Source organism: Notothenia rossii (genome assembly GCF_949606895.1).
Source record: "Notothenia rossii genome assembly, chromosome: 7".
NCBI lineage: Eukaryota > Metazoa > Chordata > Actinopteri > Perciformes > Nototheniidae > Notothenia > Notothenia rossii.
In genome coordinates this window covers 66,811,939-66,824,704 of record NC_136905.1, presented here as the reverse complement: position 1 = coordinate 66,824,704, position 12,766 = coordinate 66,811,939, and the positions used below count along the sequence as shown (strand labels likewise).

The 12,766-nt window shown below is 40.8% G+C and overlaps 1 protein-coding gene across 2 annotated transcripts in view; it reads right to left on the bottom strand.

Annotated features, from left to right (window-relative positions):
- Positions 1-12,766, bottom strand: part of zdhhc14 (zDHHC palmitoyltransferase 14) — a 43,393-nt gene that overhangs the window by 7,127 nt on the left and 23,500 nt on the right. For both annotated transcript variants that reach the window (XM_079640623.1, XM_079640622.1), the window contains exons 4-8: positions 8,187-8,339; positions 4,402-4,539; positions 3,421-3,469; positions 1,723-1,825; positions 1,166-1,275 (exon numbers count right to left, since the gene is read on the bottom strand). In XM_079640623.1, coding sequence (XP_079496749.1) covers positions 1,166-1,275; positions 1,723-1,825; positions 3,421-3,469; positions 4,402-4,539; positions 8,187-8,339 — 553 coding nt within the window. The remainder of the gene's footprint in view (positions 1-1,165; positions 1,276-1,722; positions 1,826-3,420; positions 3,470-4,401; positions 4,540-8,186; positions 8,340-12,766) is intronic.

The window sequence follows — 12,766 nt, the reverse complement described above, 5'->3', positions numbered from 1 at the left end:
CACTGTTGGAAAGAGGAGATTCATAGCTTTCTAATGATATCAGGATTGCTTTTGTATTCCTGATATCAAGCAAAATGTCACATTATATAATGACTGTTACAGAGTCATCATTTTGAGAGAAAGGCCTTCAAAGTATCCTCTTCTCTGGAATCCATCGATCTGATTGATTATAAGCGGCGCAAACGATCAAAACACTACGGAGGGAAGATATTTCCGCTTCAAAAATGTATTTATCGTGTGATTTTGGAAATAGAAATGTCATATTCTGAAAACCAAGACTTTGTTTATTTAAAATAAAAATAAAACACCCGAACGCAAATTTACGCAAATCCACATTTATTTTTTAAATGAGCTGTTGCGACTTCCGACTGATTTCGATAGAGCGGGTCACATATATTATGTGTTTCTCTAATTTCCCATTTGTACGTGTGCAAAGCAAAGTTAAAGGCCACAAGTTCCAAAGGCCTTGAGATGTTTGTAACGTCTTGACAGGGTCACTGCGAGTGTTCTGCGAAGTGGGTACAGTGGACAGTAAAGATAAGAGCAGATAGGAGGTATCTCTGTCCAGTAGGTAAGCAGGAAGATGTGTCTAACTAGGATGACATAAAAGAAAGAGCAGTTTCTCTTGCAAGAATCAAAAAACACTGTTTCATACATGAGTAATGAGAAATGCTGTAGTGAAAGAAGCTGGGAGGGAATGTGCGAATGTTTACTGACATTTCCAATCACATGGACATGAGAATGTAGCTGTGACAGTTGGCCTGTCTTTTTGACAAATCACATGAACAGCAGCAGTGTGAAATTGAATATATCAAGCCAACTTTGATCTTTGATTTGAAATGGGCTTGAAATCCTTTCCACTGTTGCTGTATCTTAGTGGCTATGAATAGAGAAAAAGGCTGCAGGCAGGCTCGTTTCAAAGTAGCTCGGCACATCAAAAAGGTGCTTTGACTAACAGATCTAATTTTGCCTTTCGACAAAACACAAAATGAAAATGGGTGGTGGCGATGAGAGGTATAACAGGTGCTGTGACCTATCACACATGAAGGTAAAAAGGAATTAATGGGTTTTCTTAGAGCTGTGAATGAAAGGGCATATACGTCATCATATTGGCATCTGGGAAGGCATAGATCAACTCTTAAAAACTCATTCACACGTCTCATACCTTGGTGGCAAGGGTCCACACAGCGCTGCACAGCAGTTGGTGAATATGTTGCCATGGCTGTAGGGGTTATAGTTATCCTTCCCTCTTTTAGAAGACCATGAACCTTTTATCTGGAAGACACCACACAACATAGATAAATATCTCATGAGTCACTTGAAGGAATCAAATCAAGACCCTATTGTGTCTAGTCTTTAAACTGTTTATGCCCATAATGGGGTCAAACTCATGACCTCCAAGATATTATCACCGTTATTTAACCAGCCCCCGTAATACAACTCTGTCTCTCAGGTGACTTTAGTATCTGTTTAGCAATGTTCCCCTTTTTATTCTGCTTATATAACACAATATTTGTTCGGGAAAAGCTATGAAATGCAGCTTTAAGAATACTTTGAGAACAACAATGCTAATTCTAGGAAAAGTAATTTATAGTGGACTGTAAATGGAATACATATTTCAAATGAATACCTTTAACCCAAAAAGAAACCTGCAACAACAACATAGCAATGCTTCATGCTTCACTTGGGTCTAACTGGAGGGGATGTATTTGTCTTACTCACATCTTCATTTGTGGTCTGGTTGGAGCTGATCAGGTAGGTATGGAAGCCTGAGAGGCCCACTATGGACCAGACAGAGAAGAAGCACACCACCACCTCCAGCACAGTGAAACAATTCAGTCAAGGAACGATCGTGCCACTAAATGTCAGAATGGATTAAATAAAGACTGCGGCAGACAATGTGAAAGCCCATAAACACATTAGACCCATATGGAGCCAACATGGACAGCTAGCATATTGACCTACAGCCTCGGGGCTGTCCCCCTCTCGCCAACAGTTCCTAGTTACCAGTTCATTTGACTGGGACTGCAGAACACTGCTCATTTTCTCTGCTCCGAATAAAGCGCACAAACTAGATGAATGCTTCTGCCTTTATGAGGAAAAAGGAAATGGCTCTTTAGTACATCGTAGGACACACTCTCTCTACAAATACCCAGTCACTAAAATAAATCCTAATAATTCCCTGTGGTCATATTATAAAGTCAGTATAATATAACATACTCAAAGACCATCCGTAAGTATGTAAAATGGCGCTGTAAAAATCTACTAAATCTCCTTTCTCTCCACCTTTTCTCGCTCTTAATCCTCCCCTTCACAATCTCTTCCTCCTTAGCAAGGACAAAACATGTCATCATTCACCGAGTACAAAGGACGGTGACGATACCATCGACTGCAAGTCCACTTTATTAAAGTCCTGTAGGACGCAGGCTGTTATCAGCTTGGCCTCGCACACATTTCTCTGCCAGAGGAACAGCTATCTCACTCAGCCATAGAGAGAAGAGCAGAGAGAGAGAGAGAGAGAAAGTGGCATAGCTCTGTGCTCTCCACTTGATTTGTGGCTTGGAAGTAGTGTTGAGTATCATTTATTTTTCCATCATTTCTGATTATCAAACTTGCTTTTTAGTTCCTGTATTTAATCCTGATTCAGAATCAAAAGAGTTCAGAAATCCCTTTGCATTCAGTCATTAACAGTCAAATGGTGTTGGTTAAAAGGAAAAGTGAATTTCCCTTTCAGCTCTGGATTGTGTGTTGGGAAGGGGTTAATACATTTGGAGTCTGGCATTAGGTGACTGCTTTCAACCTTCAGCTGTAAATCCAGGCATTACAAATCGTAGGTCAAATGATGTGAAGCCAAACTTGACTGCAATGTCAAAATAAAGCATTTGAATTGCTTGGATTTACCACAGTCCACATTATGCCGTGCTGAGACAATAAGCTGATTTACAGGGCATTTGTAACAGCTGTAGCTTAAAGCGTCTCGCACACACTTGGCACCTATCACTCTGACAGACCCGCCCTCATATCAAATCACTCTCACGACATCTCAGTGGAGGGAGAGGGGGCACGTTAGAGTCAGAGGAAATCAAAGACCCACCGCATCAATAGACAAAGACAGAGTGAGGATCTGCCTTGCGAGCTGTGTTACCCTGATGGAACATGACTAATCAGACAAACACCCGTTATGTAAGTACTATAACTGCAAAAGATGGCAGGAGCGGTTAATGGGAATGCTTTGAAAAGGCACGTTATGCAAATTAATTCTGACCTACTGAATGACCTGTAAAGGCCCTCACTGGGCACTTAATTCTAGCCACTGTGGAAAGAGAGGATATCATGGACAGACAGCAGCTAAAATCAGACAATCACACTTGACACACAAATATTCCAGCGTAAATGCCAAAAGGCCAAGTGAAAGGATATCTAGCAGGACTATCTTTGAGTGCTTTGAGAAACCCGCTTCGATGGGAGCCTGTGAAGAGAGAGAGAGAGAGAGACAGAGTTTACATTAGACCACTACAATGTATTTAGCCATTACACACACACACACCTGCTAACACTACAGACTGTTGCGGGAATAAGTCAACAATTCAGTAAATGAGTCAGTATGCTGTTTTATCTCAACTACAATGATAAATAACCCCTTTATTAATTTTGAAGAAAAAGACAATCACTAGCTAGTGGCCAATGAGACTACAGAGGCTGTTGGGGACATCAAACATCACGACACCAAACACAGTAAACCTCATCTACTTAGTTGTGGTCACGTGATATAATGCGACCCACGGTGTAGTTCGTTTAGAGCGGCCCGCCAACTTTTGATTTCTGGTGTGAAGATGAAGGAGGAGGCAGGGGACAAAGCAAAAATTAAGTGAAGGCCTATTATAGCATGTGGCTGTAGGATTTACCTTCACTTCAACACAACTTGTCTGTCTGTCTGTCTGTCTGTCTGTCTGTCTGTCTACTGTAATCTTACAACAAGAACTGATTATGTAGTCACTGTGATATGTGCTACTTGGTCTGAGCCCCAATGGGAAAAACATATAAAAATAAACAATTGAAATTGCTGCAATGTAGTTTTAGCCAAATCTGACAGCACTAACTGACTGAACACAGCATGGTTACAATCAAAGACGCACTAAAAGAAGACTAATCAGCAGTCCAACATTGATCCAATGACTATCATTTATAATACACAAGCGCACACACACACCAACACGATGGGGAGCCCAACAGTCCACCGCCTGCTCCCAGCTGGAAAGATGGTAACAAGCCAAGAGCTGCAGCTTTTCACAACGCCCACTTACAACCTGCTGGCTTGTAACACACCCAGAGCAGAGCCAGGAGGAGTGTGTGTGTCTGTACCAGCACATATCCTGTACGCCTTACCCTCAGATAACTTACGCAAAATGATGTGTGTGATGACGAAGGAGAAGATGAAGATGGTGAGGAAGGAGAGCGAGAGGATGAACATGTAGAAGAAACGGTAGTTCCTCCTTCCCACGCAGTTCCCCACCCAGGGACAGTGGTGGTCAAAACGCTCTGCATGGACGGAGAGAGACACACAGACGGAGGGTAAGAAACGTTTATTTTGGATTCAAGAACACACACATACAAGTCTTTCCCTTTTTACAAAGAACTGTCAACAGTGACATTTGTCCAGTCTGAAGACTTTGTCATGTACATGCACTGGAGTCAGAGCCCTGCCACAAACCGGTTTTACATATGGCTTACAAATCTGGGTTATCCATAAAACCTAAATACCTAATTAATAAAACCAGGATTCTCATTAGGGAGACATTTAAAAAAAAATAATATAGAAACAGGTTTACTTCAGTGCATGTAAACACAAACGATGAGTACGGACCTCTGAGAAATCAGGGTCCCTCTGGGTCTTGGCACAAAAATATACACATTCTTCACATAGTTGATATAAATAGCCAGTTTTCACAAACTAATAAAAGTCACAGGCCAAACATGACTGTGTATGGCTGAAAACTCTGCAAGGTTACGTAGGTAAAGGAGCACTTGTCTTCGGTAAGACCTACATTTAGAAATAGCAAAAATGAAGTAAAAAAAGGTCAAATAAAAGTGTTGTTCAGACTGCCTTCAATAAAGATCAGGCAGACAGGGAGGGATACGTTGACACTGATGCGCTGTCAGCCCCCTTGGTACAGACTGTGCAGCTGAACAGGCTGGTATTGTTTTGAACAGAGGAGCCTCTTCATCTGAATGTATCCCAGTTGTTTAGGTAAATAAATGAATGTTTGGAATTTAGAAATACTTGCTGCAAAGTACCTGAAAAACGTATTTGAATACAGCCTGAAGTGCATTAAGTAAATGTAATCTGAAATGCTTTCAGGTGATAATAAATGGTATTTCAATCAAAGAAACAGAGCTCCAGCACACTTATCTTTCACTGATTGTAAAAGCGTAGAGGGCTTATTGTGAGCGCTGTTATTCAATCAGTCCACAATCCTATCTCTGACAGTGACATCCTATCTCTGACAGTGACGACTAGCTGTGCAAGGCGGTAGCTACTTAACTAATTAATTAAGACTCATTATTTGTTTAGTGAAGTGAAATTACCTGCTTTTGTCTTCATTAATCAAAGCCTGGTAGAGGTGTGACTGTGAGACTCAGCCTTCAGCCCAACAGGATGAAAGGGGACAAAACTAACTCTGGTCAAATGGGATTATCACGGCCTGCAGCTATGGTGATACATATTAAGTGACCAACCCTCCGAGGAGATGTTCTTCTGTATGTGTTTATAATAATTAATGCATTTAGTGCTCAAAGCCCTTTATATTACATATTTCATATATCAGATATGTAATACATCAATACTGTGGACAATACCCACGGGAGCAATTGAGGGGGGTCAGGGCGGGATGGAGCTGGTGTTCCCCTGATCTGATGATGAGCGCACTATGCCACTACCCTGCTTATCTCCATGTGTCAATGATAGGATTTCTAAAGAATAAGTCCATGATTTTCAAGAAATATAAGATTAAAACAACTCTAAAAAATGACAGAAGCAGGTTTGTTCTAAGTTTCATTTTTAACAATGCTAAGAAAGACAACCAATGGATAACAGGTGTGGCAGCTGAAGGCTTATTAGCATCATCCCATCGGTGATGGCTTCAAAGCAAAACCAAAAGCTTGCACAACAACTCTAAAAGTTTCATAAGGATCTAATATATTCTTAATTATGGGCCAATTTTCTTTTGTTGTATTTTATTGTTTGCTTAAATAGCACTATATTTCCCCAAGAGTGCCATTAAATCTTCATCTAATGTCTTTAATTAGGCAAATCAGGGGCAAAAGCAGCAGCAGACAGACCTTAAATCCCTCTAAAAATCAATCACTAAAATCCCAACCCTCTGCCCACACAACCACTAATATTTATCAACAACTGGAATTCAAAACCCTAACAGTGAGACCATGTAAGACATTAATACAGTATATACTGTGAGGAGAAACTAAGAGGAGGGCAAAGCGAAGATGTGTGTGTCATAATTCTACACTCTTATAAGCTTCTTCTAGCACTCCCACGGGGATAACCCTTTTAAAAGAGGAAGAGCCTCCACCATATTCGTATGCTGCACTTCCACAAGGGAGGCCCTATCCATCCTGCCTGCTAACTTATGTAAGAGCTTGATAGGCCCCTGGCATGTGGCCCCTGGGGTAGACACAGAGAGACACACAAGTAAAAGGGACAGGGGATGCACTCGTACCACTTTTTCACTGCCAATGTGAGCCACATGTCCAGGTAAAGAGCAAGTGTCAAGTTCTTTTGTTGCTACTGATTATCACAAAGTTAAAATAAAAACATGAATAGGATTTCCCTTGCTTTACAGTCTTTGGAAAGGGCCAGAACACTTTGAGAGCTGAGGGGATAAAAGTCTTACTAAAAGAGACAATAGTCCAACTATGTGTGTCTATTTCTCCTTCTTCATTTCCCTCCCATCTGTGGTTCTCAACTTCCATAACCCAAAAAACTATTTATACCTCATCTCCAAGGATTTTGGATTCATTTTATCCCACCGTTCAGTATCCATGATTGTTCTGAAAAAGTCTAAAAAGATAGTTGCTGTAATTATACCGGCTTATACGTGTCACTCGTTTATTTTACTCTGTTTTAATGTTTTAATGCAGGATGTCTTGAGTTTGAATACGATTTAAATTAAAAAGTCAGCTCTACCAGTTTCCTCTTGGAATCTAACAACCCACCTCAAATGTGCACAACAACTCTTTGTTTGTAAAATGACTGCCCTCCCATCTTTTTGTTCAGCTGCCAATCTGTCTTCCTTCCTGCCAGCGTGCCTCTGCTGCCTCTGATTACCACCTCTGCATCTTGTTTCCTGTGTTTCCTACTTCCTCATCATCTTATTCTCCCTGGCTTTCTGTCAGCCCCACTTCTGACAGGAGAACAGACATTCAGAGAAGGAGAACAAAACCCCTGATGAGAAAGATACAGACCTGTGTGTCTGTATCTTTTCATACATTGCCGAGCTATGCTCTTCACGTTGTCTCCAGAGATGGGGCATGTGGTTGTGAAGAGCAGCAAAACTCAGCTATTATGTTGCCGTTTTCTTTCTGTTGTTGTCTTTGTAACTATTCCCTCCCTCTCCTCAGTTTGGATGAGGATGCCTCCAAGCATGTGTGCTGTATATTCCCGGTGGATTTGCATCATAAACTAAACATTTGTCTTGCCTTGTGTTCTCATCTCAGTTTTTGTTAAATCGGGTTAAGCGCGATATTTCCGACTTGTCTGAATTGTGTGGATTTTAAATGTATGTTTATGTGCATTAACTGGATATAACTATGGCTTGGTGATTGTCTGCTTCTTGGCTGGTGTATGCCAGGGCTGGAATCAATGATTTGGGAAAACACATCTTTACTTTTCCCCCTGTCTCTAACCAACAGTGCTGCTATTGGCCGTGGAAGAAGAAGTAGGCTACTCAAAACTTGTTTTTCTAAGTAGATACAGTACAAAGTACGTTCCTCTGAAGAAGCAGAACCCTGTAGTAAAGCCTCGTTTAGTATATTGTAATAATGGTAAAATGGTCTGCACTTGTTCTAGTAAGTTCTCTAAACAAATGCAGTACAAATGCAGTGACGGAAAGGGTGCCAAGCATCTCAGCCAAGCATGCAAGCTGCAGCCAGTGAATATCACTTTCACTCACCCACACAGTTGTCACAGAGGCTGCAGTGAGAGGCACGTGGTGGTCTGAAGATTTTGCAGGTGAAGCAATACTTCAGCTTGATTGTCTGGCCGTTGATTACCACCTCCTTCGTCCTGGGAGGAGGCCTGTAGCCCGTACTGCCATTAGCCACATCTTGGGAAGAGCAAAGAGGGAGAAAAACAAGAGAATCTTAGGAATAAAACAAATGACTGTACAGTGTCTCACTCTAGCCACTTACTTCAGTATAGTACTCTGCATGTGACATTGATGATGCCGGTGTGTTATGAATATGCCAAGTTCATGTTGACTGTTGGCGTTAAAGACTTAAATGCAATAAAATATAGTAGGATAGGTGTCAGTATGAAATCCAACATGGACACCACACGAAGAAAATAACCCAATCTTACAGGTGATAAGCTAGAAAATAAAGTAGTAGTATAAAGTTAGGGCTACGTTTGAAAAACCTACTGGAAATAATTAAATGCTGAATGACTGAAAATGGATTTAAACCATAAACAATGTTATAGTTGGAGATATGTGACGCTGTTAATTGATGTTACACTTGCCTGTACTACTGTCAAACCGCGCGCTGCTGCCCGGCTATCTCGTATCATTAACACTTGTTTAATGTTTAATCATGAAAGCTGTGTTATCCATGAGCCTATGTCAAACACTACGGAGGAGCTTAGCTTATGGTTTCACTCCACATGTAAAGCTGCTATGGACACTGTGGCTCCATTAAAAACAAGGCAACCCAAAACTAAATCCGAGCCTTGGCTAAATGCCACAACTCGAGCTGCCCGACGTGAATGCCGTAGAGCTGAAAAAATATGGAATAAGGACAAACTACAAGTCCCGCCCTACCTCTCTGAGCTGTTACACAGCTACACGCCGCACTCACAAGTCAGCTGATCAGTTGCTCCTGAGGGTGCCAAAAACAAAGTCTAAGCGCAGAGGGGACCGTGCTTTCTCTGCTGCCGCCCCTAAACTGTGGAACGACCTGCCCTTGCTAATCAGACAGGCTCCCACACTGTCTGTTTTTAAATCTCGTCCTAAAACCCACCTTTTCTCCTTAGCATTCGTAAACAAGTAGATTGTTGCTTTTATATGCTTTCAGTGGTCTATTGTTTTTATTATATGGCTGTTTTTTTAATCGTTACGTTTATTCTGGTTTGTTTTGTGTCTTTTATTTTTAAATGTATTTATTTTATGTTTTGTGAGTTGAGCTGTGTGATTTTATATTTGATATATCTCTGTACAACACTTTGGTCTGGAGGTTTTAAAGTGCTTTATAAATAAAGTTGGATTGGATTGGATAGTTCATAATGCTTTTACTCTTTATTAGGCGTAGCAATGCTCAGCTACCCCTTCATTTCATACTGCATGGATAATGCAGCCCAAACAGTCAAGAGCAGCACACTAAAAGGCCACGAGCTACTAATGGCTAGCAATTTACATTTGTAATGTAATGCAGTCTCGCTAGAATAAATGTCTGCCTACAAAACTCTAAAAAATAACAATCTATAAAGAATTCCATGCTTGAATCATTATTTATTTAGCATAATCAAATGGTATTTGTAAAATCAGCCACTTGAGGAACGATAAAAAGGTGTGGATAAATAAAGGTCTTTATGGATTTTACTGTCGAGGTGCAGTGGGTTCAGGTTGTCTGCTTTAATTTGTCTCGAGACTCATGAATCTCAACCAGGCTTTGGTGAAACAAGATCTTTACTGATCTGCAATTATCTTTAGCTCTGATAAAAGCCACATGTCATGATAACAGTAGCACTGACAACCCACACGGCTCATTATATTTAATTGGCACCACCATTGTAGCTCTTTTGTAGGAGCTATACGAATACAGTGTCAAACGTGCTAACCGGAACCAACCCTTTGTGCCGCAGATAAAACACTACCTCTTCTTTTCTGAATCACAGTCAGCTGCTACAGGGACTTGTAGTTCAGGTAGTCTAGAATTCAACCTGCACTTAACACCACAATCCTCAGACTGTCATACACAAAGAGAAAATGGTTGTTAAGCCCTCTGAATGGCTCTTGGTGGAGTAAGACAGCAGTGATGACAGGCTTAATGGTAAGGATGAGAGCAATGATAGTGATTTGGAAAAAAGGTAGAAGCTGCATCCTGTTATGTCAGCCTGCTTTGAGCACTCTCACGCACCCTGACAGTAGGACAAAGTGTGTGTAGGAAGATCATTTACACAGAAGCCTGTAGCATTGCTAACAGAGTGGTATATGTTTGATAGTGGGGAGGGGGGTGTATAGGGCCTGAGAGGCTTGTGTGGGTGTTTGACATTTCTAAAGGGGAGCAGAGGAAATGCAGTTCTGCTGCATTGGATTTGTCTCTAATGTGGTCCATGCCTACAGAGCACTCTCCCTTCTTCTCTCCGGCAGTGGCTCAGTCAGTAGGGGCTTGGACTGTGAGCCGTAGGTTTGCCGGTTCAAGTCCCCGACCAGACTTAAATATGGAGTGTGGACTGCTACTTGGAGAGGTCCCAGTTCACCTCCTGGGCCCTGCCGTGGTGCCCTTGAGCAAGTCACCGGACAACCCCAACTCCCATTGCTCCCCGGGCGTTGACAATAGCTGCACACTGCTCCTAGTACTAGACTCCTGGTACTAGGGTGGGTACACATTTCACTGTGTGACAACTAAAGAGGTGTTTCATCCCTCCGATTCTATTCTATAAACTCTCTGTATCTGTATCCTCTCTGCAGGCTCCACTGAGGGAGACAACACATGAGGTGTACACATTTCAAAGCAGATTCCAACTAACAAAGTGTTAAAATACTAGGAAAAAGTTCCATTGTTTTTGGTATTGAGAGAGAAGTAAAACATCTTGGTATATTAACTTCTATCAGCTGAAATAAAAGGGCCATAACATTGAACTGTAGGTTCCTTCTCAAGCAATATAGAATTAAAAAGTATTCCAACAAATATGTTAAATTAACAGTAATTGGAAGCTATATTATCCATTTGAGAGTCAAATCAACAGGAAGTCAAAAATAATTGCTGCAAAAACAAAATGCCATTGCTAGTTACATCTATATCAAACACTCAGTACACTGGTTCAAGATGCCTGCACTAAAGTAGTGTGTGAGTGGGGGGTGTCAAAGTAGTTTTACTGCTGAACAAAACCGTTAATTCACTGCCATCCAAAGATTAGCCTTACATCAGTGTCTAGTGGGAGATCTCTCAGAGAGATAGACCTACCCAAAGAGCTTCAAGCTTCAAGAAAATAAGGCCAGGAAGTAAACTAGGAGGTGATGTAATGGATACAGACTAGGGATGGGAATTTGAAGGCAAATGTATATTCAAATATTAAACCCCCAAAAAACCGGTTAACCGATTAACCAAAATGTACATATCCTATAAAAAAAATGTTTTGGTGGGAAATGTTTGCAGAATGCAGATATTCAATACCTGAATAATTTTTGAATATTCGATTAATCATTCCCATCCTTAGTACAGACAGACTCGGTACTAAGGCTGTCACAAGAAGGGATTCTTCTGTGCTAGGTCGCTGCCAGCCAACGTTAGGTTAGGGACGCACCCCATTTTATCCCTGATAATTGTGCACTGCAAACAGCAAATCGGTGTTGAAATCAATTAAAGCTTGTTAACCTCAGCTGATACGGTCCATAGAGATGCATCATGGTGTGTTAAAGCTCTATACTGTAAACATTATAATTGGGTGAAGGTATTTGTGCAATATACATATACATGCCGTTAATAACTGTGCAATATATACCCGGCTGCTATATCCTCAGAACAGGATGTGTATTTTGTAAAAAATTGTGTAACTTTTTTAAAATTATAATTTTGTTATCTTTAATACTTTTTTATGCAAGCTTCTTAGATAACATTAAGCTGTCTTTGGCTCTTTTCTGTTGTAACACATTTCCCCTCTGTGGGGCTAATAAAGGTATTCCGATTCATGTAAATGGGATTTATTGTTGTCGTTTCTTTTAACCATGGTATCGATCGAGAATAATGACCTTTTACTGCTACTGGTATTGACTAATACTTTTCTGGTATCAGGACACCCTACTCAATGCCCACTAACACCCTCATGCAAAAAGCTATACAAGGATTACATGTCAGCTAACCTGTGGTAGGTGTTACACGTTCAGAAATAAATACTAAAAAATAAAATAACTGATATCTTGCTTGTATGTGGAGGAGTGAAACTGCACATTCACAGATAGTAGAAAATATGATGATAGGTGACATACAGAATAACTGACCTCCACCCGCCTGCTAAGATGTAGGACTAAAACCAGAGAGACACAAGCTAGTTCTGTTCAGACGAGCAACAATATCAATACAGCTGACTAGACAAAAACAGTTTGAACACAATATGAGAAAGTCTAACATTTAAAAACGTATCTACTCAAATATCATACAGGATTTTAAATAGAAAGACCATCTTTTTCTAAACACCAAAAGAGTGTGGTTCAGCATCAAACAGTATCTGATGCTGGTGTTAGGGTTTCTCAAACACTGAGATGGAACATATGGCCTTGTGAAGTCTCTTGAAAGCCACAGTAGAAAGTTAAAGGTG